At 41.6% G+C, this 26659-nt stretch overlaps 4 protein-coding genes across 7 annotated transcripts in view; 3 read left to right on the plus strand and 1 right to left on the minus strand.

The window, feature by feature from the left end:
- The window catches only part of LOC115590038 (Fc receptor-like protein 5), a 435016-nt gene that overhangs the window by 246129 nt on the left and 162228 nt on the right, over positions 1–26659 (minus strand). The gene's annotated exons all lie outside the window — the stretch shown is intronic.
- Positions 275–8263, plus strand: LOC115590328 (myelin-oligodendrocyte glycoprotein-like). Its single transcript, XM_030431672.1, has 3 exons — positions 275–919; positions 8026–8035; positions 8224–8263. Exons 1-3 carry the CDS (start codon positions 568–570, stop codon positions 8261–8263), a joined length of 402 nt encoding a protein of 133 aa, XP_030287532.1. The 5' UTR covers positions 275–567.
- LOC115590026 (gastrula zinc finger protein XlCGF7.1-like) lies at positions 8077–10089 on the plus strand. Its single transcript, XM_030431269.1, has one exon. The coding sequence runs from the start codon at positions 8268–8270 to the stop codon at positions 9216–9218; it is 951 nt and encodes a 316-aa protein (XP_030287129.1). The 5' UTR covers positions 8077–8267; the 3' UTR covers positions 9219–10089.
- Positions 12674–25487, plus strand: LOC115589979 (zinc finger protein OZF-like). 3 transcript variants are annotated; one of them, XM_030431197.1, is made up of 3 exons: positions 12674–13128; positions 21063–21622; positions 22821–25487. In XM_030431197.1, exons 1-3 carry the CDS (start codon positions 12936–12938, stop codon positions 22863–22865), a joined length of 798 nt encoding a protein of 265 aa, XP_030287057.1. In that variant the 5' UTR covers positions 12674–12935; the 3' UTR covers positions 22866–25487. The 3 variants fall into 3 exon arrangements, with proteins under 3 accessions (XP_030287057.1, XP_030287056.1, XP_030287055.1); XM_030431196.1 differs by having other exon boundaries at positions 21063–21591; XM_030431195.1 differs by having other exon boundaries at positions 21063–25487.

Genomic DNA, 26659 nt, shown 5'->3' on the forward strand with positions numbered 1-26659 from the left:
ACGTGATCCGGAACTGCCTTGGTTCAGTCCATGAACCCCAGACAGACCTCCGCAGCAACAGCAGGTGAGCATATGTGTATGTGTGTGTGTTGCGTAGGCACCGAGTGTGCACCCTCGACGACCTACGGCGGGCAAACAGAGTTCAGGGAAATGGGCAAAAGTTTGTGTCACTGCTGGACTGCGAGATGCGGTCTGTGAGGAAACAGTTTGGACGGAGCTTGGCTCCGCCAGAACAATGAGAGTGCAGCATTCAAAAGCGCTCCGTCACTGTATCAGAACGGTTTTGACCGGCCTGAACAACAGTACAGTGATTACAGAGGTCGAACAGAGATGAAGAGAAACCTGCTAAAACTTGGAGACCTCAGTCTGACTCTAAAATACACCACAGACACAGACAGAAACACCTACACCTGCACTGTCTACAACAGGGAGAAACACATCCTGATGGAGAAACAAGTGGTGCTGCTTGTCGGACGTCAGTACTGTAGATGAGAGGATGAGACAGGGAGGTCTGGGATTACAAGAGAAGGATGAGACTAACCCTAACCCACTCTGTCTGTACAGCTGATGTTGTGGTTTCTTGTTCTCTCAGTCTACCAGGTGAAGGTGGATTCAGGGGCGGAGTCTGTCCAGCTGCCCTGCAAACCCACAGTTCACCTGCCTGAAGACTCTAAAATGGAGTGGGTGAACGGAGGCTACAGGAAGGTCCATGTGTATCAGAATGGTTCTGACCAGCCTGAACAACAGGACAGTCATTACAGAGGTCGAACAGAGATGAAGACAAAACTGCTGGAACCTGGAGACCTCAGTCTGACCCTGAAATACCCCACAAACAAAGACAGAGACACCTACAGCTGCACCGTCTACAACACGGAGGGAGACATCCTGATGGAGAAACAAGTTGAGCTGAAGGTCAAAGGTCAGTACTGTAGATACAGGTCAGAGGTCAGACTGACACCAATCAGCTGATTGATTTCCAGTCAGAGTTGACAGTATTGATCTGAATGTGATATTTTTATTTGATCCAGAAGAAAGTTGAAGGAACGAGCTGAAAGAAACAACAAATCTTTTCATCACTTAGAACAAAGAAATGCAGCCTAAATAGTTTGTATCAGTTATTGATTGATGATCAGTTCTCAGCTGATTCAACAAATCTTCACTTCCTGTTGAAGAAGTTGATCAAAGAAAATGTTAAATTTGACATCCTGAAATGTGAAAGTGACAAAGAGAAGCAACAAACAGCAGTTGAACACTGAGATGAGACATTACTGTGAAGACCACAGGGACAAAGCATCACAACACCTTCAGGACTCTGATCATGTCCAACACCTTGAAAACCTGGTTTTACTTCCTGTGTTTCTGTCCCCTGTTACCTGCTGCTCTCATCTGGTTCTGTCCTTCAGCTTTCTCTACTACTTTGTAATCAGTCAATAAAGTTATTCAAACTGCTGTCTGTCTGTACAGCTGATGTTGTGCTTTGTTTCCTCTCAGTTACCTTTCTGTTCAAAGCATCTTAAACCTATACCTCAGTTCTGTTGAATCATCATAGTTTTCTATAAACTGTGACTTTCTCTGTAGCTCTTTGTCAGACTCACCCAGAACGCCCTGGTGTGCAGAGAGCTGACCTTTCAGCTGAAATAGATCCACTCTGTTATTCTCTATTGTTCTATTTTATACTTTATTCAATAACACAAAAGACGACGTCTGTGGATTCATCTTTTATTTGTTCACTTCTCATATTGTATTATATTATACAGTATATATGGAGCACGTACATGTAGATAGTTCCCTATAAATTAATCTAGTGGTTGAATTAGAGGTAGCTGTGCTCTTCATATCAAACACACTCATTATGTAACTTATTTAGGCTACTTCTTGGAGAAAATCCCCAGACTCCTTTAAAAAATGTCTCAATTTAGTGAGTTGTTGAGTTAAGAGACACTTTATAAACTCTGTGAAACTCTGTCTACATCATTTTCTGAACTATTCGAGCCTTCTTGTTCATTCGGCAAACGTTTTTCTTGAAGATATTCCTTTCTTTGGGTTAAAGTAACGACATGTTTACACGTTAGAATGAAAACAAAAGAGTTTCGGTTAACGCGCAGCTGCGAGGTTTGTCCCAGTGGAGTTGCCGTAGCAAACCGTCAGAGGCTCGCCCTGTGTTGTGCCGCTCAGATTGCTTTTCTTCTGATTATTGAGGATCGATTAGAGATGAGCCGTTCACGGTAGTGACGTAGTGACAGTCTGGATGAACGTGTGTGATGGACGTTGTGCTGTTTGCTCTCAGACTCATCTCCCGCCAGATACAAGTATACACACGTTAGCTTAGCATGCTAGCTGTAAACAGTGTGACTGTGTGAAAATGTCTAAAGTCCAGATTCTGAGATCGTTGGTGAAGCAGCGACTGACTGCGGCTGCTGAGGAGATATGTGCGCTGTTTGAAAGGACGATAGCAGAGTACGAGGAAGAACTGTGTCGGTCCACAGAGCAGAACCAGCGACACCGGAACCTACTGGACTCTGCTTTAACGCCTCAGCCTCGGTTACACAGAGCAGGTTCGTTCTCCTCCTTCTTCACTGTCGGCACCGACACAAATCTGCATCTTTGTTCAATAGCTTCCGGGTCATGTGACCCATTGACTCAGAACCAGAGCCGAACTGTGTCCAGATTCTGGTTGAGTGAGACACATCTCTTTGTATTGGACTTTAGTGCTTTATCTACTTTCAGTTAATATTCTCTTGGGAAATCAGCATTTTTATCAATAGATTCTATTAGTTTAGATATCACTTGTTTATATTCAGTGTTTTTAGTCAGTAGCTTCCAGGTCATGTGACCCATTAACTCAAAGTCCACCCTGAAATGTCTCCCTATAGGTGAGTTTAACACATCCAGGTACTTTGCACTTGTGTCACTTTCCAGTCACAAAAACAATCCTTCTGATTTGAATAAAACAAACTGTGGTTACAACTTTACAAAGACTGTTTTTAGCTTCTCTTCCATCTACAGACACAATCGCTCACATGTCATTCACTCCGTGACATCATGAACTGACCTGAGGTCAGGTGTTTGATTGTGTGCGATGCTGAACATTTGGTATCGATCCGATACCAAGTAAATACAGCGCCAGTATCGCCTATACTGATACGTTTTAATAATTAAAGTGGCTGTATCATCAAATTGTTAAATCTGAATGAATTTTCATGACTTTTAAAGCTAGGGTCTGTAATGTTGTTCAGAAACACATTTTGTTATACTGAGTGAAATGATCCTGCTATCCTGAGAGTAGTCAATACATTATGTATTCAGAAAAAGGAACAAAAATAATCGGACCTCTGTGGCAGCTGTAGGACTGAGAAAAAGCTGACCAATCCGTGCCATCCGGCCCGGATAGCACGGATTGGTCAGATGCCTTCATGTCACGTTCTGTCCCTCCCTCCTCCGCGCGTGCACACGTTACGTTTCACTGATGCCGGAAATATTCAGCACACTCCTCTGCAGAAATACGGAGTTGCAGGAGAAGACGTTCATTTAGTTACAATGGCAGAGAAAATGCAGCCAGCGTTACTTGTAACAGCTCACCCCACTAAAAAGGCAAAGAAAAGAAAGCCTGAGGCAGAAAAGGCTGCAACAAAAAAGGCTCTGGATAAAGAAAGAAGTTGGACAGGGTCAACATCGGTGTGGCGTTTGACCGGTGGAGACAACTGGGGCATTTGAAGGGCTTGAAAAGTGATGCAGAGGTTGCTCTCTTTCTGTTGGACAGGTAATTATTTGTTTGTTTCAGGGGGATTTATTATTTTCATGAAATATGTGAGGTTTGCCAACTTATTAGCCCAATGCTAACGTTAGCTTCTTTGTGTGTTGTTTTTAGCCATGAGAATGGTTAATGAGTCGGCCCAATTTCCACTGGATATGGGTCCGCTGCGTTGCGGCTCCGATCCGGTTCTGCTCCGCCGTCTGGCAATCCCCACCGGTTGCGGTTTGAGTCAGCAACGGCGCAGCACGGTAGACAGCTGGCCTCACGATGTGTGCTGGTGTCAACACAGAGTGTTTTATTTTGAAAAGTAACCAGATGTAGTTTGTTATTTTGGTGACTGACTTCCTGTCTGCTCAGTGCTAAATTCAGCTGAATTGCTGCGTCTTGCTCCGGCATCTCGTTCTCCCTGCTGAGTCCCACTAACAGATGCGCGTTCAAGTTTGAGGGGGCGTGGCTTTGGACAGAGCACTGACGGGGTGGGGAGGGGGGGGGGAACTTAGAGGAGGTGCCACTTTCAAATCTTGCTAGCTCTCCAGGATTGTAGACCCTAGCTTTAAGTGTTTTTGTGATTTTTCCTTTGGAGTATTAAAGGGACAGTGTGTAACGATTTAAGTAATTTATTAACTCAAATCAACGTCTTCGTTCATAAGTAAGTCCTCATTGGTTTACAGTTACCTCTGCCAACAATCTGACTTATTCTCCTGAGCGAAGAATTACCTATCTGAATATACATAGCACGGGCAAGCTCTGTGGAGGCCGCCATGTCGTTCCGGTTTTTAAAAAACTATGGACTGCCGAGAGGGACGCAAAGCACTACGTGGTACTACGTAGTAAGGCTAAATGCGTTTTCGCTCAGAGCTAGCTTGACTGCGGAATGAGAGAGAGCTTAGCGAAAGCGCTCGTTACTAACCAACATCTAACTAACTACATCTTTACCTCATTACTTGAATCAGTAGAAATACTCGAAGCTGTTGGGGAAGGGTCCATATTTTGAAAATTAGTTTCTTGTCCGTCAGGGCCACCGTAGCTCCTGGAACGTCTCCAACCTCTTCAGAACGGGAGGGGTGAGCAAAGGAGTGTTGCAATGTAGAACCTCACAGCTAGATGGCGCTAAATACTCGATATATTACAAATGGTCCCTTTAATTAGTTAAAACCCAGAACAGAATTTGGGCAAAGTTTTGTAAATAGAAAATACTTAATCATCATAATAAAAGTTTTTGTTCAGAAACAACAGAACAGTAAAAAAAAAACCTTCTCCATACATTGTCATGTCTGGATTTGTTTCCTAAGAGTGTTCAGAAACTCTTTTGGAATCGGCTAAGTGAAATAATACGATAATTAAGTCTGTAGTACATCTACTTGTAGTTTAAATATAGTAATCATACAGTATCCCTTTCACAGTCAACACAAAAGGGTACTTATATTCAATTAAATCTGAGCCATATTATATTCAGCAGATTTGTTTTAATTCTGATTTGTTGTGTCATTCAGCCTGAAGATATAACCACACAGCTCGTCTTCCTCTCTGACTTTCTTCGGCTCCGTCTCTGTGTTGCTTGCATGCTGCCGGCTGAGCTGCTTGTTTGTTTGTGTGGCGCTGCTGAGTCACGTGACGGTACAACATCCAATCAAAAGAGGGAGGAGGATGAGCTAAGTGTGCTGCTCCGCGCTGTGAGGAGCAGCACTTGAAAGATACCAACGTTGGTATCTCTTTGCATTTGTGTTTGTATCCAGTTACAGCTTCTGCATTCTGCTCCACATTGACTGTTTGCTGGTCAGTGGCTGTAACTTTAAACATAAAGCAGACAGAACATTCAAAGCAGTCCTGCAACACACTTATGCCCAGTCAGAGGAGCCCAGGTGGGGCGGCGGACTGCTTTAAAAGCCCCCTTGATGTTAGTGTACTGATGGTGTAGTGTGTAAACTCCCCGAGTCACAGAGTCCTCATGTTGGTGATAACCAGGGAGAACCTTCTTCATGTTGGCCTGGTTGAAGTCTGCAGCAACAGAGACCTCTCCAACAGGATGTGTGGACTGTAGCTCACTGATGGAGCAGTACTGAGTGTTCAAGACCTCCTCAGTGTCTTCACTGGGGAAATGTATACTGCCATGATGACATCACAGTACATTCCCTGGGCACGTAGAGACGGCGACATATAACAGTCAGGATTTAATGTAGGAGAGCAGTGACTAGAGACTATTGTGGGATTTGTACCAGTAGTTATCACTCCACCAGCCTAAGTTTTACCCCTGAGAGTGCAGCTCCTGACCGCCCAGAATGATGTTCGCCCCTCCATGTAAATGGTGTCCGGGACGGTTGAGTTCAGCCAAGTCTCAGTGAAAATCAGGGCTCAACAGTCTCTACTGTCCCTCCTGGAGGCTAATTACCAGCCTCAGGTAGCATGAATTCAGAATTTTTACAAGGCGATATTATGATGTTGTTATTTCGGTGTCCTTTTGATTTATTGATTGCGGTCAAATCACAGAGGAATATTTTTGTTTTGGGTTCACACCAATGTGGCAAGACAGATCTGTTGTTTTTAACACACCTGTTAAGAAGCTGCCACTCAGGGGAGACAGATGGACAGATGCTACACAGCTGAGAACTGTTCACCTGTTAGCATCAGGTAGTAGTGGACCTGTTAAGCTCTTAAAATATGGACAATCTTGCTTTTTATGAAAGAAGCATGAAACTTTCAGGGTTTGTTCTTGATGACCTAAGCTTTAAATTAAGATGTGGAGGCATTCTCAATTTGCCCTCTCAGGTCAGCTAGACCTCTGTAATATGACATTTTCTTGCACAAAAATGTGTATCTTGGGGTCTAAATATGATAGAAATGTAAACCAAATTTGTATTTCGAAGCTTCTGGACACGAGGAACTCATTTATGTCATTGATAGCACTTTAGACATAACATCGCAGTGAAGGCACATACTACGAATGTGAGTGGCTTAAGGTGAGACATGATAGGTGAATAGGGTAAAAAAAAATTGATAATAGATATTACCATGAAACATTCTCAGATGATTACTCATGTTAAGCTAAGAAAAAAATATGTTGCAAATGTTTTGTTTTTAATGTTTGAGTATGCAAATGAGGCCTTATCTCATTAAAAATGTGCTTATTTGCATACATTTTAAAAAATGAGATCAGATCGTGTGATAAAACCAGGCAAAAAATATTTTTTTCATTTTGTTGTCAATCAGATGGGAAAATAATTACTGAGGGGTTTATGGAGATCTACTTCTGTTATCCTGTAAATCAAAATATACTGCCAGTAGCCAGAGTTTTTAGAAATAAGAGTTTTCTGGGCATCTGGGTTTTCGTGTAAATGAGAGGCCAGACCACGTGGAGATATCTGTGTTTTCCCTACGTGTAATTGTGATCTTATTTTCCCACAGAATGTATGTTACGTGTGTGTTAGGGCTAGAGTGTGAGGTGTGTTCTATGTGCTAGTAGATTTAGACAGATGTCCTCTGCCCAAGAAACCCAAATCACAAATGAATTGGGATCTTTGTGCTTTGTGTCAGTTGGACACCAATGAGGTACTACTAGTCTGCTGTTTATCACTCTGTACTGACTGACAGTCAAAGGAGAAGTGTGCATGAAAATGACACATTACAGAAGTTGATGACCTCTAGCTGACCTCAGAGGTCAAATTGAGAATGCCTCCACATCTTAAATTAAAGCTTAGGTCATCAAGAACAAACCCTGAAAGTTTCATGCTTTGTTCCTAAAAAGCAAGATTATTGAGCTTAACAGCTCCACTATAGCGCTGGAAGATGCAGACTCTGCCTGGGTGCCACGCATTCAAGGTTATTTCTATTAACGTTGTGCGAGTAGACACAATTAAGAGTTAACAGCCACGTGATCAAACAACTGTGAATAATGCAGCATGAATATTTACTTTGCGTTTTGTCTGAATGTCTGAATGCAGCATAAATGCTTTATTGTGGGTGCAAGAAATTTCAAATTGGAGCTTATCAAAGAGCATAAAGCATCAAAATGTAGGTCCAGAAAACCATAAGTAAGAATTTTAAATCAACATTAAACATGTGATTGTATTGTTGTTCTCTTTTTCTCTTTTTTTCCCCAAGACAAATGTAGAATCTTCAGAATCAAATTTCCAACACAATATTACATTTTCACACTGTTTGAATTCATCAAGATTTCACATTTCTCATGATGTTCAGTGGAACAATTAATGATTTGAACTTGTTTTCTGTCGGCCTAACATTTTTTTTTTTTTTTGGTCTCCTGTGTCCTGCAGATGTCCAGCAGCTGTTGTTTGGACAGAAAAAGGTTTCTCCCGAGCAGCAGGAGTGGAGCTCCAGTCAGGACCAGCAGGACCCAGAGCCCCCACACATTAAAGATGAACAGGAGGAACTGTGGACCAATCAGGAGGAAGCTGATATCACTGACTTCACATTCACTCTTGTTCCTGTGAAGCATGAAGATGATGATGAAGAGAAACCTCAGTCCTCGCAGCTTCATCGAAGAAAAACTGAACAGATGGAAACAGAATCTGACGGACTGGACTGTGGTGGACCAGAACCAGCCAGGAACTCAGTTCCAGATAGAGATTTACCATCAGGGACTGAAGGGAGGACAGGAGACTCCCCTGAACCTGAAGCTGAAGACTCTCCTGAATCTGAGACTGAAGACTGTCCTGAACCTCAGACTGAAGTTAATGGTGATGTTTGGAGTGAGACCAAAGAACTTCAGTCAAGTTTAAACTCTCAGAAAAACATTGAAGTCCCTGTAAGTGGTGTAGGGTGTAGTACTGGCAAGGAACAGTTTACTTCCTCTGACTGTGGTGAAAGATCTAGCAAAAACTCAAAGTTGAGCATTTGTATGAGGATTCAGAAAGGAGAGAAACCATTTAGTTGTTGTGAATGTGGTAAAAGATTCAACTACCAGCGCGTTCTTAACAGACACAGAAGGATTCACACAGGAGAGAAACCGTATAGTTGTAGTGAATGTGGTAAAAGATTCAGCACACAGCAAGATCTTATCAGACACAAGAGGATTCACACAGGAGAGAAACCATTTAGTTGTGGTGAATGTGGTAAAAGATTTACCCAACAGCAACATCTTATCACACACACAAAGATTCACACAGGAGAGAAATCATTTAGTTGTCTAGAATGTGGTCAAAGATTTAACTACCAGAACGTTCTTAAGAGACACAGAAGGATTCACACAGGAGAGAAACCGTTTAGTTGTCTAGAATGTGGTCAAAGATTCCGTCTACAGCAAGATCTTATCAGACACACAAAGATTCACACAGGAGAGAAACCGTATAGTTGTAGTGAATGTGGCAAACGATTTAGTCAACAGCAAAATCTTAGCAGACACAAGAGGATTCACACAGGAGAGAAACCATATAGTTGTGGTGAATGTGGTAAAAGATTTACTCGACAGCAACATGTTATCGCACACATCAGGACTCACACAGTATAGACATCACAAAGTTGTTGTGAATGTTGTTAAAGAAAAAAACATGTCTTTGCTCTGAATGTGGTAAATAATTAAATAATAAATTTATACATAAGAGAAGTATGACCTGACACATTGCAGTGCACACAGGAGAGAAATACTTCTGTTGTGGCGGTCGTGAGAAAACATTCACCCGGCGTGGCACGTTAAATAAACACAAGTGTGATCCTTTTAACACGTCACAGCTTCATCATAACCAAACTTAGAGGTTCAGCTGAACAGATGGAAACAGAAGCTGATGGAGAGGCCTGAGGAGAACCAGAACCAGCCAGAATCTCAGATCCAGATAGACATTTACCAGAGTCTGATGACGGGACTGAAGAGTCCAGAGAGTATTGAAACAGTATTTTTAGATCTGAACTGAAGGTGGGAAGTCTGAAACAAGTCTCTTGAGTTGTTAGGTTAAATTTTAAATGTTCTCATGGTTATTTTTGTGTTTTGTTCAGTGTTGAGTTGTTGAGGAAACTGAATGTGTTCTATTTAAATATGTTGGAGTTGTGTTTGGATGTAAATCAGAGGTCCTGTTGTGGAGACAGTTCATCCCATATTAAATTCACAAACAACCAAATGACTTTCTTGTGTTAAAGTATTTGCAATTCTGAAGATTCCCCTGAGCTGAAAGACACCTGTGAATGAACTTTATCTGTCTTTGTTAAATCAACAAACACTGTGATGATTCGATCCCGTCCTCAGACCTCTGAACTCTTCTTCTATCCTGTCTTTCCAGCAGAGGTTTCAGGGACTCTGTGTGTCTGTTGTCAGATCAGTTGAGCGTCCTATTCGTGACACCAGTGTTGTGTCGACAGTTTGTCTAATAAAGAATTCACAAACAACAGAATGTCTTTCTGGTGTTTATTCGATGATTTGTTAGCGGACACAGTACAGAGTGTTTTTCTGTCAGGAGCGTTTAGTTGTCTGAGCTTTTGTGAAGTTTAAGAGGAATTCTGGATCTTTTTAACCTGGAACTATATTTACATGTTTGATATGCAAATAATTTATACTTCATGAATGTTTTGGATCCGTCCAGTTGATCTCCTCAGCTGGCAGCCATGACACAACTGCAATGTGATCCTTATGGGCAACTCCGACCGTCAAACTTCAGTCCACTACAAGTGTTTTTGTCTCTGACAGGCTGAGGTTGTTATTCTCAGAGTCTGACAGAAAATATTCCTACAGAGACCGTTTTGTTAAATAATAAGATTAGTTTTGTATCCAGAAACACAAGTCCTGTTCAAGCAGTCTCTCTCTGAAATCTGGTGAGAGGTCACCTTTTGATCCTTCTCTCCAACTTTTGGTAACAAAACAGATCTTATTATTTAACAGAACGATCTCTCTGTGTGGGAACCATGTCTGTAGTGATGTCAGACTCTTACTGGTAGATTCCACTGAGCACATCTGCACTTCTTTAAGAAGATGCTTCTGTTTAAAGGAGCTATTTGTAATTTCAAGCTACCTGCTTCCAGCCACTTCAAACTCTGTTATTTATTTTATATGTTTTATTTGTTTGGAGATTTTGTGAAGTTGTTAAAACCTCAGTCTGACCATGAAAGACCCCAAAGAGACATAGAATATTTAACATTTAGATTTAACATTGATATGCTGCAAATCTGGTCAAAAGTTACTTTAAAATTCACATGTTTTTTAAACATGGTTTGTTGCTAAATGTGGCAAAAATTTCCTGTTTATTTTAGCATGCGCAACTTTACAACCGGTGCCCCTGTAGAAATATAGCACAAAAATTGGATGATTTGGATGTTTGGATGATTTCTTTTCGACATCTTGAGGTCATTATTTGGGTAATTTGGAAGTAATTTCAAATACATTTAATAAATACATGACTTCATAATTACTCCCCTGCTTACCACCTGCTTTTTTTTTTTTTACACTACAATACATTACTCAACATCAGTAAGGGATATGAGTATGTGTGTGTGTGTGTGTGTGTGTGTCTGGATATGTAATAATAGTCAAATGAAACGTGTCAAATTATTTTTGGGGTTCAAAAATATTCGGAACATTCAGATATGTCACAAAATAAAGACCAGAACTTTAATGGTAAGTAGGCGAGTATGATGTTTTGTATGTATTTAGCAAGTTCATTACTTCCTAATTACCACAATAATGACCTCAACATGTATGAAAAGGAGTGTAAAGTGCTGCTGAAATAAGAAAATAGAATAAAATTGTCACCAAATAAGAGAGTTTCCACTGGACTGAGTCTGTTCATGAACAAGCTGAATGAAGCCAGAAATATCAACAAGTCCCAGAAAAGCTTCACTTAGAGGGTCAGAAGGCTTCAGAAGGCTTTTTAAATGGATTTAAAATCCCCAATAATTAGGATCAGATCTGAACAAGTCACAAGATCTGCAAGAGATTCAGAGAACTCTTCTAGTAACTGGGAGTCAGAGGTCTGTAGATGACCACCAGGTGAAAGCCTGTTCCCTGGACGAGGACGTTACTACTTGATGAAGATGGTTTAAAACCAGAGCCTCAAATGAAAACAATGTGATGGTCGTACCTTGAGCTCTACTGAATGGCCATTCAGATCATTTAGGAACTGGAACAAGGAGCCTTTTAGTGATAGTATGTGTTGGCTGCCTGTGCAGGAGGGATGACGGGATGCAGAAGTGATTAGCTTTGGTGTTTTATTATGTAAGACTGTGTAAGGTAGGAACATATTAGTCATTTTAGTGCTATATTACTGATAGAAGATGAAGATTCCTGTCAGACAATCAGAGTTCATCACTGATGTTCTGGTAAACAACCACCAGAGGGCGACATGAGCACAGCAGGATTATTACCTCTGACAACGTTTCCACTGCTGGACCTCAGAACACTTCTGAGCTATTTGTACTTTACTTCTGTAAATATGTTCTTTTTACTCCACTACATTTATTGAAAACACTGTTTTAGTTACTTTACAGATTATATGCTGCGTCAGAGCTGAATCAGCACTTTTTAAAATTCAATCAGACTGATGAACAATCTGATTAAAAACAACTCTTGTATTCATACAAATAATCTGAAAAGCGCTAAATATACTTTAGTATATTTACTTGAGACTTGCTAATACGTGTTTTTGTTAAAGACAGGAAGAGAGTCTTTAGGCTCAGCAAGCTTAATACTTTCATATAATCTGACGTCACTAAACTACATGGAAGGAGTTTATGATGACAGAATTAATGTTGATGACGTATTGAATCGATATGTTGCTACACTGATACAGATAAGCCTACTGATGTCACATACAACGTAGACAGATGTGGCAAGATCAACATGTATGTCAAACTAAAGAAATTAATGGTTTTAACGTTACAATGTTGATTAATTAAATATCGCGACAATAGCGCTTCCACCGGAAGTGTGTGCATGATTTTATTTTGAAGTTTCTTGCACGTACTTCCCGGTCTGAGGCTGGAGGACCGGAAGCGACCCCACAGTGGAGCTATGCAGCCGGACTCTCGTGGACTCTCCGGGACTCTCCAGCCGCTCAGATCGCTTTTCTTCTGATTATTGATGATCGATTAGAGATGAGCCGTCCACGGTAGTGACGTAGTGACAGTCTGGATGAACGTGTGTGATGGACTTTGTGCTGTTTGCTCTCAGACTCATCTCCCGCCAGATACGAGTATACACACGTTAGCTTAGCATGCTAGCTGTAAACAGTGTGACTGTGTGAAAATGTCTAAAGTCCAGATTCTGAGATCGTTGGTGAAGCAGCGACTGACTGCGGCTGCTGAGGAGATATGTGCGCTGTTTGAAAGGACGATAGCAGAGTACGAGGAGGAACTGTGTCGGTCCACAGAGCAGAACCAGCGACACCGGAACCTACTGGACTCTGCTTTAACGCCTCAGCTTCGGTTACACAGAGCAGGTTCGTTCTCCTCCTTCTTCACTAGCCGTTTTTAAACAGCCTCTCCGCATTGTCTCCGGAGCAGTGGTTCGGGAATTCTCCGCCGATGGTGATTCACACAGAGTGAAGCATCTCCGCCTTCACGTGTGTAATTCACACAGAAAGCTGCGCTGCGGCTCCTAAAGAGGCGTGACGGTACACTCCATGTTGATGACGTCGGTGTTTCCCCAGGTGTTCCCTCTGTTAATCCAAACCCGCAGACAGTGTATAATCATATGCTGTTATAATGTGTAGTGATTGAGATCCTGACCCACCAGAAATCCTGGAAAGTGACGGAGTGAAGTTTTTCGCGCTACATTACGTAAGTATACATAATCACCATCAGTAAACAGGACGCTGTCTGACTCTGTCACTCGCGGGGACGGAGGCTTTTTTCTGGGGGAAAGTTCCCTGAAGTCTCGGTCCGGAGAGCTGACAGTTGCGGCGATTTATTTTCGTCACAGACTCTCGTGAGTTATAGTTTTTTGCAGGTGACAGACGCTGTTTTTTGAGCAGAAATGTGAGGAAGAGTCGGTAGGACAGGCGGGAGGGCGGACGCTTCTCCACGTACAGCTGTGTTATGTTCTCTTCATATAAGTTTCCAAAGACAGTTACAGTTACTGCGTTACTTTTGTTAGGTCCTGTAACGTTGCTTTGTGGGACATTTCTCTGTATTTAGTTGAGTGAAGGACCTGTGTAGTTATCAGACTGTCAGACCGACACGCCCCCGCTCCGCGCCTCCGGACGGCTCACCAATAATGCGGCCTTGATACACTACCTCCAGAGGCGGATCAGCTCCGGAGCGAAATTTTCCCCCTCTCCACATCTGAAACTTTCACACAGAGGAGGGTGCGGAGAATTGGCGCAGGATTTCCGCATGCAAACGGCAGTGTGAAAGAGGCTACTGTCGGCACCAACACAAATCTGCATCTTTGTTCAATAGTTTCCGGGTCATGTGACCCATTGACTCAGAACCAGAGCCGAACTGTGTGCAAATTCTGGTTGAGTGAGACACATCTCTTTGTATCGGACTTTAGTGCTTTTTCTACTTTTAATTAATATTCTGTAAATCAGGATTTTTATCAATAGATTAGTTTAGATATAACTTTTGTATATGTGACGGGTTGTGTCTGAGGTGGTTCTGTGGTGGATGTGTCCTCTTTGTGTCTGGGGTCCAGGAAGGACAGCACGGCCACACAGGACTTGCTCTCAGTCTGGTTCCTTTTTAATGTAACAAAGCCGGTACAAAGGTTCTCTTTACTGGTCCAAACATCAGTGACACACAGTCGTTATCCACAGTGTGATGCAACTGCAATCATTCAGATTCCAGCTCGGGAGTATTTTCCTTTAGCCTTCAGAAAAGACTAATACAAAACACATTTCAGTATTATTATAGTCTTTATCTATATTCTTCAGTACAAACGTGATCGTATAGTGGTAATATTATGTATGACTGTGTCCGTTTTATTTGCGGACCCACTACTGCTGTAACAAAATAATTTCCCTGTCTGGAATCATTAGGCTAACCCTTAAATGGGCAAGCACATTTAAACATTTTGGGAAAATAATTAATTGCTATTTTCTGATGTTTCTAGGCTAAAATAACACAATTTCATGATTTTTTTAAAATATGAACTTTAATTTAATTTAACAGTTTGTATCTCCCAAAATACATTGCTCGTTTAGGGTATAAATTTACCATTTTCCAATTTTTCAAATATTTAATTTGTAAACTTTTAAAACATTATAAGCAATTCATGTCTTGTATACAAAGTTTAAAAAAAAGTGAGGGAAAAACTGAACACAAGTTATTGGAAACAAATGTAGCTTTGAATAAACAACGAGCTACTAACTTTACACAAAACGTCTTATTCCTGTTCTTATGCAAACATCTCCCCTGTGGAGCTCCTACACTAGAAATAGCCTATTTGCAGTGGAAGCTGTGGAAACAGTTGTGAGGGTTTTGGCCAGAGACAATGCAAAGCCTCACTTTGCACTTCTGACACACAATGGAGGTCTGTCCATCCTGGCACTTCCTGCATCGGCCTTTCACTGACACGATAGGGAAGTGGTCAATCCCGTCATATCTCATATCATCCACAGGCCTGGGGACTTTTGGCTGTTTGATTACACTTGATGGTGTGTTGTTTTCGTTTCCTTTGGAGGGACAACCCCTTTTTTTGCTTTTCAGGGTAGTTGAGTCCTTTGGCAACATCCAACCTAAAGTTCTTCAGACAAGGACGTTTCTGACCCAGTGGGGCTGCATCACGACAATGGAGAAGCCAGGCATTATTGACAGCAATGTCAACCATCTGCCAAAATATGGCCAGGTACCATCAATGGGATTTGGCTGGAGTGCGATACAGGGCAAACATCATATCAGCCAAATCTACTCCTCCCATGTGAGTGTTGTACTCAGATACAATCTTTGGGCATGGCACACTTATTTCCTTATTTTCCTCTTTGGAGTAACGTCTCACTTGGCCAACGGGGTTGACAGAAGCACAGGAGCTCACCAACGTGACAGCATCGTTGTCACACGAAAGTCAAAGCTGCCTCTTCCTCTTCGCAGGAGGTCTCGATCTTGTTCCAGTGTACAACCCATCAAGCGGTTCTTTCAAATGGTACCCAAACTTCTGAAGCCAATCAGTCTCAGGGTTGTGAAAAGTTGTCAAAGTAGACAACGCAGTTGGAGGGGTTTCTGATAAACAACATTTCCACCTAACCCAAACTCTTTGTCTGGATTAGAACCATCAAATGTAGACTTCCCTGTGTAAACCATGAAGTCATACACAAAGCAAGACACACCAGCTCGCACAAAGATCTTGAAACCCATTTCTTGGGTTTGCTGGGTAGATACTGCTGCAGACTTCCAGCTTTTTTGCCTTTGTAAGGACCCATCATTTCATCAATTGAGAATTGGTTTTCACTCTCAATTTCCATACACTTCCCCCTCATGTGGTCAAGTACAGGCCTTACTTTCACCAGGCGATCTTCACTGGAATCAGAGCTCGTGTTGTCTTGAAAGTGGAGCATCCTGGACAAACATTTATACCACTTGAGTGGCATGACATCTGCTATTTTGTCATATGTAGTATCTGTTGCCCAGTAGTTTTCTACTGCGGCCATTTTCACGACACCCATCATCAACTTCATTCCAATGAATGCTTCGATTTCAGAGGCATTAGTGTTGATGCTGCCTCCATGAGCTGACATGAATACAAGTTCGTCTGGTGAGCAATGGTCTCAAAGACTTCCTCGTCAAAGAATTTGGAGAAGTATGTTAGTGGAGTGGATAGCTCATCTGGTGCACTGACGGAACTTGGTGTAGCAGTAGACTGGTGCTCAAATTCAGTTTTCCTCCATCTATTGAAAAGGAAAAAAATATATATAATTATATATAATATAATATAGAATAAATAATATAAAAAATACCTGTGAAAAAACAGGCACCCCCTTCCCCCAATCACCAATACAAAGCACCAAACTATTTCTAATTTTAAACTGAATTACCTGAACATCCTCCCTCTTTTACTCTGGTTTGCTCCCTCTTCTGCCTCATCATCACTTGAGCTATCACTGAACTGGTCACTGCTGCTGCTGCTGCTGCTGCTGTCCTGACACTGGCCCTCTGTATACAGATCATCTTCCTCATCTTCACTGGTTCCCTCATCTGAATCAGATGAACCATCAGGTGGCAACACAACAGATGCCACCGCTCTCTTTCTTGTACCATAGAAAGTACTGGTAGAAATTCCCTGAAAACATATGTACACTGGTGAGTTAATCAGTAATACACATTTAAGAGTAAAATGAAGTGTAATCAATATTTAACACCTTTATATTATTGATTATCTGTAGAGTATAGGCTTCAAAACATAAGTATATCTGAGAGTGATTACGCCTGTTTATATACCCCTTATCTGGACAACGTATCGCCAAGGATACAGACATTCAATACCTGTTTATCAAAGTTGTGTGAATGTAATTCATTATTTTTCAACAAGAATACATAAAATGATCCTTCAAGAAAAATATTTTCAAAAACAAATACCCCCCAAAACATAATTAACAAGAAAAATAACAACACTTACCTCGTGGCCAGTGTCTCTGTCGACGTAGGCTGCCATTTTGGTGTGTGACATAAAAGTATCAATTTAGTTTTTGAATGCTGCATAAAGTCACATGACCTGGGTACCTGACCCATCCACCCTTAAGACTTTTTCATGATATTCAGTGCAGATACTTAACCCCTTAAGGAACACCCTTCACTAAACGAACACCCTTCGTAAAAACGAATAGTTTTTTTGCTAATAGTTTTAAACATCAGATCTTAACTGTATATACTCACTCAGTGCGTTTACATGCACAGCTTAGTCAGATTACAGCCATAGTTCGATTATGCTGCTCAATCGGACAACTGCAATTATCGAAGTATACATGCCATTGAGAAAAGCGAATTACTGGCCGAAAACATGTCATACCCCGGTACGCTAGGTGGCGCTGTACCCATTTCAACTAGTGGTAACAGAAACACCTCCGGCTGACCTCTTTACGTCACCAGCTGCCTCGGCATTCAAGAAAGATGGCGTACGAAGAGCGAGACGAAGCTACATCTTTGTACACTTCGTATATGGTGTACATGATAATTACACAAACTATGTGCACTCTGGCACGCTTTCTTGCTGTGATTTCGGAGGAAAGCCGCCGCCGCCCGTCTGCTTCTGGCTCACGGCCCCGGGGAAAAATCTCGCGCCTGCGCAGAACGCAAAATCCGATCCGATCCGCTGAAAACGTATACATGCAGGAGTAATGCGACTTTCAATCGAATAATCTACGTGGTGTAATTCGACTATGAGAAATCCGATCCGGTCCGATTTTAGTCAGACAAAGGTGTATACATGCATCTTAAAGATCAGATCATAGTCAGACAAACGCAGTAATTCGGTTTTCTTGAGTGTAATGTAAACGCACTGACTGTTGGAAAGCTGAGACTGTCATGATTATTTTAAGCCCAAAAAAGTTATTTCCAGAACATGTAAAAGCCTTCTAAACTCACCATGACACAACATTAGAAAGAGCCCTCTACCGCAAGAAGCAAGAATGCCTACATACCTTTGGAGTGTTCCCTTTTTCCACAGCTACAACTTAATGCCACAATTTTTTTTCTCATAGTTTGCCAAGAGTCCATAGAATGGGAATATCCATGTCATTTTACCCAAAACTAACTCTGACAAACACATTTCTTCAATACTGTCCCGTAGAGTGTATTAACATGCATCAAAAACATTTTGACTTCATCATGTCTTCATAAAGTAGTATATTTTATGTTTTTATGGGGTTCAATTGGGTTACAATTTGAATAAAAACATGGTCAGCTCTCAGGCAGAGTCAGTAATGTTATGCATACTAAAATTGTTCAGAAAACTTAAGTTAGCAAAGATGACCAACAAATTGAGAAATTATACTTGTGGCGTTATGTCAGGTTAGCATACTAACCAGCAAGCAGTGAAAACACCAACCCTCCCCCGTCCTCTGAGCTCCTAGGGGCTAGCTAGCTAACAGCAACTACTGTTAGCAGCATTTAATAGTCACTCTGGTGATATGCCGATAATATGAATCCGACAGGTGGTTAACTCTCAAGCGTTACGTTACATCTTTAATTATGATTTCTCGGGTTTGCTTCTTTGCAAAACAACAGTTCACCTGACACATACAAGTCGTTTGGGAACTGCTCGGCTCTGTACTGAGGGGTTAATGTCAAATGTCTCAGTTTTTTCGCCGACTGAGACGGAGCAGTGCACAAGAAAGGAGCCGTGGGCAGCTGCTTCGCCATGCTTACATTGTTATGACGGGTGGAGCGACTCAGTCTGTGGAGAGGGCTTGTTGTGCCACCCAGATTTGCTTCCCTCCGTGCAGTGTTCCCCAGACATATGTTCCTCTTCCACAATAAAAGGGCATTTCAGTGAAATTAATCAAAATGTAGATTCCGTTTTAATCGGCCAATTCCGTGTATCCGTCCGCGATTCCTTGGTCGCGGAAATCATAGGGCCCTAAATAAGGAAGAAAATACACATTTGAAATGATTTCTGGAAAGAGCCCTTTGGCCTCCAGACCTTAATGGTGATTCCTGTCTGTCTCCGGCACCCTGCAGAGACACATTTGCGTAACAGGTGTTATGCAAATGTGTCTCTGCAGGGTGCTGTGTTAAGTGTGCCCCCACACCTTCCCCCCACCTTGCTGTTCACACTCTCCAAAGAGCAGATGCCCTCCCTTTGCCTTTTGTTTACCTTTTATTTGAACCTGCCCTTCCTTCTTCTTTGTTCTTACTGTATAATATGTGACTGTTTCAATTGCTCTGGTTCCACTCAGTGGCTCAGATTCGCTCTGTGCCCGTCAGTCCACCAATTTACCGGTATTCTTTGAATAAAACACATCACGCAGAAAACTCCTCAACAGGACTTGAATGATTTCTTCAACAGTGGCAAGACAGATCTATTGTTTTTAACACACCTGTTAAGAAGCAGTTTTGTTTTCGTCGACGATGACGAAATTATTTTGTTGACGCCCCTTTTTTTCATGACGATAACGAGACGGTGACGAGATAAAAATGGCTCTTTCATGACTAAAACATGACGAGACGTGTGTGAGTTTTCGTTGACGAGACGAGAATGGACAGAAATGTTAGTGGGTGGTCTGTCAGACGTTTAAAATGCATGACATCTCTGCTTAATGTTCGTGTAGCAACTGGACAGCCGCGTAGACCCGGGAGATGCTAGCGTCTCCTCGGTCTCTGTCTTCTGCGTTGTTCACTGCTGTTGTAGCAGCAAGCTAGTAACGGTCGCTACTTTCAAATTAAAAGCCCCCCGCGAAGACCCCAGTTCTAAACTCAAATAGGGTGCAATGTAAAGCTCTTATTTTGAAGACACATTTGTTGTCACTTATTTTTTTTTAATTGAACAATTTAAGTGTACGAAACCACAAGGTATAGAATAACAATCAGCACATATCAGCACATTTCAACTGTTTTTTCATGAATTGATGCCCTACTTCATCATACAGAGTGTCACACACAAGTTGTGAAAATAGCAGATCTACAAGTTCAACACATTGCAACACATTGTGAGCTTGTAGATCTTTTGATTGACCTAAATTAATTTGATAAAAGACTATACTTCTTTTGTTTTAGTTTTTTACTTAAACTGACTAAAACTAGACTAAAACCTGTTTGAGTTTTCGTCGACTAGAACTGGACTAAAACTATCACATATAGAAGTGACTAGAATTTGACTAAAACTAAAAAGCATTTTAGTCCAAAAGACTAAGACTAAATCTGAAATGGCTGCCAAAAACAACACTGTTAAGAAGCTGCCACTCTGTGGAGACATATGCACAGATGCTACACAGCTGAGAACTGGGCACATTTTAGCTTCAGGTATCACTGGGAAGCTGCAGGCATGGCTGGGTGCCACGCGTTCACAGTTATTTCTATTCACGTTGTGCGAGTAGACACAATTAAGAGTTAACAGCCCTGCAGTCAAACAACTGTAGGTAATGCAGCACAAATATTTTCTTTACGTTTTGTCTAAATGCAGCACAAAAGCTTTATTGTGGGCGCACGAAATTTGAAGGTGCAGAAAGACATATGTATGAATTTTGAATTAACATTGAAGTTGTGATTGTATTGTTGTTATTTGTTTTGTTTTGTTACAGAGATAAATGTAGAATTTTTAGAATTAGATTTTCAACACAATATTACACTTTCACACGGTTTGAATTCATTAAGATTTCTCATGATGTTCAGTGGAACAATGTGGAGTTACCTGTCCGCTCCAGTATTTGGCTAAATATCAACCTGATTTGAACTTGTTTTCTGTCGGCCTAACATTTGTCTTTTTGTCTCCTGTGTCCTGCAGATGTCCAGCAGCTGTTTGGACAGAAAAAGGTTTCTCCCGAGCAGCAGGAGTGGAGCTCCAGTCTGGACCAGCAGGACCCAGAGCCCCCACACATTAAGGATGAACAGGAGGAACTGTGGACTAAGCAGGAGGAAGCTGATATCACTGAGTTCACATTCACTCTTGTTCCTGTGAAGAATGAAGATGAGGATGAAGAGAAACCTCAGTCCTCGCAGCTTTATCAAAGACAAACTGAACAGATGGAAACAAAAGCTGACGGACAGGACTGTGGTGGACCAGAACCAGCCAGGAACTCAGTTCCAGATAGACATTTACAATCGGGGACTGAAGACAGGACAGGAGACTCTCCTGAACCTGAGGCTGAAGACTCTCCTGAACCTGAGGCTGAAGACTCTCCTGGACCTGAGGCTGAAGACTCTCCTGGACCTGAGGCTGAAGACTCTCCTGGACCTGAGGCAGAAGACTCTCCTGGACCTCAGGCTGAAGACAATGATGATGTCTGGAGTGAGACCAAAGAACCTCAGTCAAGGTTAAACTCTCAGAAAAACATTGAAGTCCCTGTAAGTGGTCTAGCATGCGGTACTGACAAGGAACAGTTTACTTCCTCTGACTGTGGTGAAAGATCTAGCAAAAACTCAAAACTGATTATTTGTGAGAGGTTTCACACAGGGGAGAAACTGTTTAGTTGTGGTGAATGTGGTAAAAGATTCACTCGAAAGTACGATCTTATCAGACACACAAAGAATCACACAGGAGAGAAACCGTTCAGTTGTGGTGAATGTGGTAAAAGATTTATCCGAAAGCAACATCTTATCAGACACACAAAGATTTACACAGGAGAAAAAACATTCAGTTGTGGTGAATGTGGTAAAAGATTCATCCGAAAGCAAGATCTTATCACACACACAAAGATTCACACAGGAGAGAAATCGTTCAGTTGTGGTGAATGTGGTAAAAGATTTATCCGAAAGCAACATCTTATCAGACACACAAAGATTCACACAGGAGAAAAAACATTCAGTTGTGCTGAATGTGGTAAAAGATTCATCCGAAAGCAAGATCTTATCACACACACAATGATTCACACAGGAGAAAAACCGTTCAGTTGCAGTGAATGTGGTAAAAGATTCAACTGTAAGCCAAATCTTATCAGACACACAAAGAGTCACACAGGAGAGAAACCATTTAGTTGTGGTGAATGTGGTAAAAAATTCATCCAAAAGCAAGATCTTATTAGACACACAAAGACTCATACAGGAGAGAAACCGTTTAGTTGTGGTGAATGTGGTAAAAGATTCATCCAAAAGCAAGATCTTATCAGACACACAAAGACTCACACAGGAGAGAGACCGTTTAGTTGTGGTGAATGTGGTAAAAGATTCATCCAAAAGCAAGATCTTATCAGACACACAAAGACTCACACAGGAGAGAAACCATACAATTGTGGTGAATGTGGTAAAAGATTCATCCAAAAGCAAAATCTTATCAGACACACAAAGATTCACACAGGAGAATGAATGTGGTTAAAGATTCCGCCAACAGCAACATGTTATCACACACATCAGGATTTACACAGGAGATAAGACATGTCTTTGCTCTCAATGTGGTAAATAATTAAATAATAAATTTTGACATGGTACTTCAAGGTACTACTACACTTTGACCCATTCCCCATGGCTTAAAGTGGCCCTGTTTTTAAAGTTTTTTTAACTTTCGTTTCTTGTTAGAATAGTCTTCATTATCATTTTTCATCCATAGAGGAAGACTGCACAACCCAGTCGTTCCTCACTGCCTGCAGAATGAAGAAATTATCTTCAGAAGAAGGCGGAACCACCGAGGCCCCGTCCTTCCCTCTGATTGGTCCCGCTGTTTGATAGCAGCCGGCCTTCATCTGCTGTTGGACTTTACAGCTGACCCGCGCTCACATCTAAAACAAGTTGGAGTTTCAAGCCAGACGGGACACGCTAGTCACAATGAGCGACCCAAGTAAAAGGCTTCTGTTTGGGCAGAAACAGATAGTATAAAGCATATGTGTCAAACTCAAGGCCCGCGGGCTGAATCCGGCCCGTAACGTCATTTTATGTGGCCTGCAAGAGCTTAAAAGGTGTACAATTGTCTTAAAATAAAAGTACACTGCTTTACGGTGTATAGTGACCATAAACTACATCTCCCACAATGCATGTCGATGACCCGATAACCCGACGTGCATTGTGTGACCCGCGAAAAGACCGCAAATCCTGCTGCGAGATCCCAGTGTTTCCATATCAGCGTTTGACTAAAGCGGATTTCTAAGAAGTGCTGGAGAAGTTGTCCACAAATTAAAAGGCAGACTGCAGCTGCAGCAGAATGTGTTCACCAAAGCTACCGCTAAAAGTGATGCAGCAGTGAAAGCTAGCTTTGTTGTGGCTGAAGAAATCACCGAGCGTCCAAGTGTTTTTCGGAGGGCGCATTTGTGAAGCGGTGCAAGCTAAAGGTGTGTGAGCAGGTGTGTGAGCAGGTGTGCCCCGACCAGAATCAGACTTTTAACAATATCAGTTTGTCAAGAAACACCATCTCAGACCGAGTTAAGGAACTAGCAGACAATCTGACAACACAGCTGGCCGAAGATTCACGCAGTTACCTGCTTTTTCGCAGACAACATGGATAAAGCGCATCTGTCCACTTTCATAAGAGGCTTGAAGGCAGACTTCACCGTCAGCGACGAGCTCTTGGATGTAGCTGCCATGCATGGGACGACGACAACGGGCAGGAACATTTTTGATGCGGTGGAAAGGTCCGTGAGTAAAACTAAATTACCGTGGGACAAGTTGATGGGTTAACTACCGATGGTGCATCTGCAGTGTGTGGAGGAAACACGGGCTTGGATGGATTAGTGAAGTCATCACACAAGAAGTTCAACATGGTCACAGCTTTCCAGCGAAAACTGCACCTGTGGAGGTCCCAGTTGGAACAGGACAATGTTGCCCACTTTCCTGTCTGTCAGTGCTTTTTCGTGTGCTCTGTTAGCTGCCAAATTAAACCACATATTCAGTGTGTTTACAGGTGTATGTGTTCAAATGTTTACTGTAATCAAAACCATCTCTCATTACCCTCTGCAAGGCTCTCTGCTTTTTGTTTTTCTAAAATGCCACACATGTGACACATGTTTTAGCAGCTCAGAATTATTTGTGTGCCATAGTTCTGCCCAACTCAACAGTGACAAAAACACTTTGAACAAAGTTGATGTAATAACTTGTGTGTGATCATATTTGGCTTATCTTTGTTATTAATTTGAAAAGTTTGATCTGTGATTGATGGAGTAATGGTGGGTTTCTTAATCTTATAAATTAAAGGGACTAGTTATAATTACAGAGCAATGTGCTTAAATATATTTTTACATTTATGTAAATGCTTGTTCAATATTTGTACAGTTGAATAAATAATAATTAAATGCAAAGACACTTATTTGTTACAATATTTTACGGAGTAGTTACATTCATACAGTCTTACAGTTACAACCGGCCCTTTAAGGGCAACCATAATGTTGATGTGGCCTGGGCTGAAGATGAGTTTGACACCCCTGGTATAAAGCATCTTTTTGTTGTGCTTATATTTGTTGTGAAGGGACCACCGAGTCCTATTGATTGTTGACTGTACTGTGTGCTAATTGTGTTATTACGCTCACTAGGAGCTCATTTATGCTGATCTACTCAGTGGATAGCTTGTTTAGTTTTGCCTCTGTGTGCGATCACAGTATGTCGTATTTCGGCTCGATCAGCAGACGATAAACAAACCTCGATTTGCTTGCTGGCCGCTGGTTGAGGGAGAGACGACCGCTGTGTACCACATAGTTGATGTGTTATTCTTTGTTGTCTGCTAAGCGCTCGCTTAGCTTCTTTCCTTTTACTAACACCCAAATCCACACATATACACTTACATACACATCCCGGGTAACACACACATTTAATGCTGTGAGCGATCTGTAGGAGACTTATAGTTAATAATCCCGTTATAACAAAAGATACATGTGTCGATAACCCCTTCCATTGACTTCAGAAGCAGAATCTCCCGATCGTCCCGTTTGCCACTCTGCTCCTGCTCACATGCAATCAAACTGCACACGAAGCCAAAGACTATGTAACCGCCATCTTTGTTCACATTTTGCGTGCTCGTGAAGTGTCACCTTTGGTCGATACACTCATTGCCGCTATTTTTGAATTCCAGGTATCTGATTCAGCAGAATCGGAATCATCGCCTTGGAATTCTTGTTCTCGCGTGACTTCGCCAAGTCACGTTTAGCACACACACACACTTATATCTCCATCTTTATGTTGGTTTTGGCTTTGCTGATGTTTTTTTAGTGCTGGTTGTAGAGAACAACTGTTGTTTGTTAAGGTATGTGGTTTGTGTTTTGGAGAAAGCTTTAATAAACACTGTCGATTTTAACTGAGCAGCATCTGTGATTATTTTGCACATTCCCATATTATAATAACAGCTGGTTGAGACGGTCAGTGTTCAGATTCACGCCTTCCACCTTATCTAATTATTTATATTTTCATAATAAACAATTCTTTATTAACTTCAGGCTTTGAGACTAGAAGCATATCATTTGATTAATGATCCCTGACTCCAGGTTGGTGCCCCATGTTCATTAATGAATCATGGTACCTTCGTTTCATTAATTAACAATAACAATTTAATTAAGTAACAAAAACAATTCAATTATTGATTCATTGATATCCTAATTGATTCCCAGCATAAGTTAAGTATGACCTGACACATGGCAGTGCACACAAGAGAGACATTCTTCTGTTGCAGCGGTTGTGAAAAAACATTCACCCTGCACGTTAAATTAACAGAAGTGTGATCGTTGTAACACGTCACAGCTTCATCATAACCAAACTTAGAGGTTCAGCTGAACAGATGGACACAGAAGCTGATGGAGAGGCCTGAGGAGAACTAGTGTTGTGTCGATCGCGAACGTGACGTTCAATCTTTTGAGTGAACGAAGTGAACGGAATCCCTTCTTGAATTGATTCGTTCCTTTCTCAGCAGCGCTGCGTGTCCCACGAATGATTGTGTACTACAGTCCGTGAACGCACCATCCCTCAGTAAGTGAACGTGAACCTCAGGGCTGATTAATGAACTGAATGACGGATCGTTTGGCTGATTATCAGTTCAGGGAGTTGGAGAGCACTGAACGATTCGGTGAACGAATCTTTTGAACGAATCATTTTAATGAACAGATTCTAGAGATTCAGTACAGTAAAAAGAACTGCCGTTCCATCACTAATCAGAACCAGCCAGGATCTCAGATCCAGATAGACATTTACCAGAGTCTTACAAATGAATTATAGGTACCATTCACAGCAATGACAACACAGGTTGTGTTAGATCACAGAATATCAATTAAGCAATTGCTTAGTTTCACCTTAAATCACTTATCTCTGTCCTGGGTGTACCCTTATGACATGAATTTAAATTTACTACCATTAAATTCAAGCTTCTCTCTGATCAAATCTTGCTTAACAATTTAACTCAGCAAAAACGAAACAACCAAGTTAAACAATCACCACTCAGGGAAAATATCCCACCACTTCACAATTTACAGTTCCACA

This window comes from Sparus aurata, chromosome 10 (assembly GCF_900880675.1).
Source record: "Sparus aurata chromosome 10, fSpaAur1.1, whole genome shotgun sequence".
Taxonomy (NCBI): domain Eukaryota; kingdom Metazoa; phylum Chordata; class Actinopteri; order Spariformes; family Sparidae; genus Sparus; species Sparus aurata.

Excerpts from the sequence above, each read along its gene's own strand:
- LOC115590328 (XM_030431672.1), top strand. The coding sequence starts at position 568 with ATGTTGTGGTTTCTTGTTCTCTCAGTCTACCAGGTGAAGGTGGATTCA.
- LOC115590026 (XM_030431269.1), top strand. The coding sequence starts at position 8,268 with ATGGAAACAGAATCTGACGGACTGGACTGTGGTGGACCAGAACCAGCC.
- LOC115589979 (XM_030431195.1), top strand. The coding sequence starts at position 12,936 with ATGTCTAAAGTCCAGATTCTGAGATCGTTGGTGAAGCAGCGACTGACT. Across the intron at positions 13,129-21,062 it reads GCTTCGGTTACACAGAGCAG|ATGTCCAGCAGCTGTTTGGA; the intron begins GTTCGTTCTCCT and ends TGTGTCCTGCAG.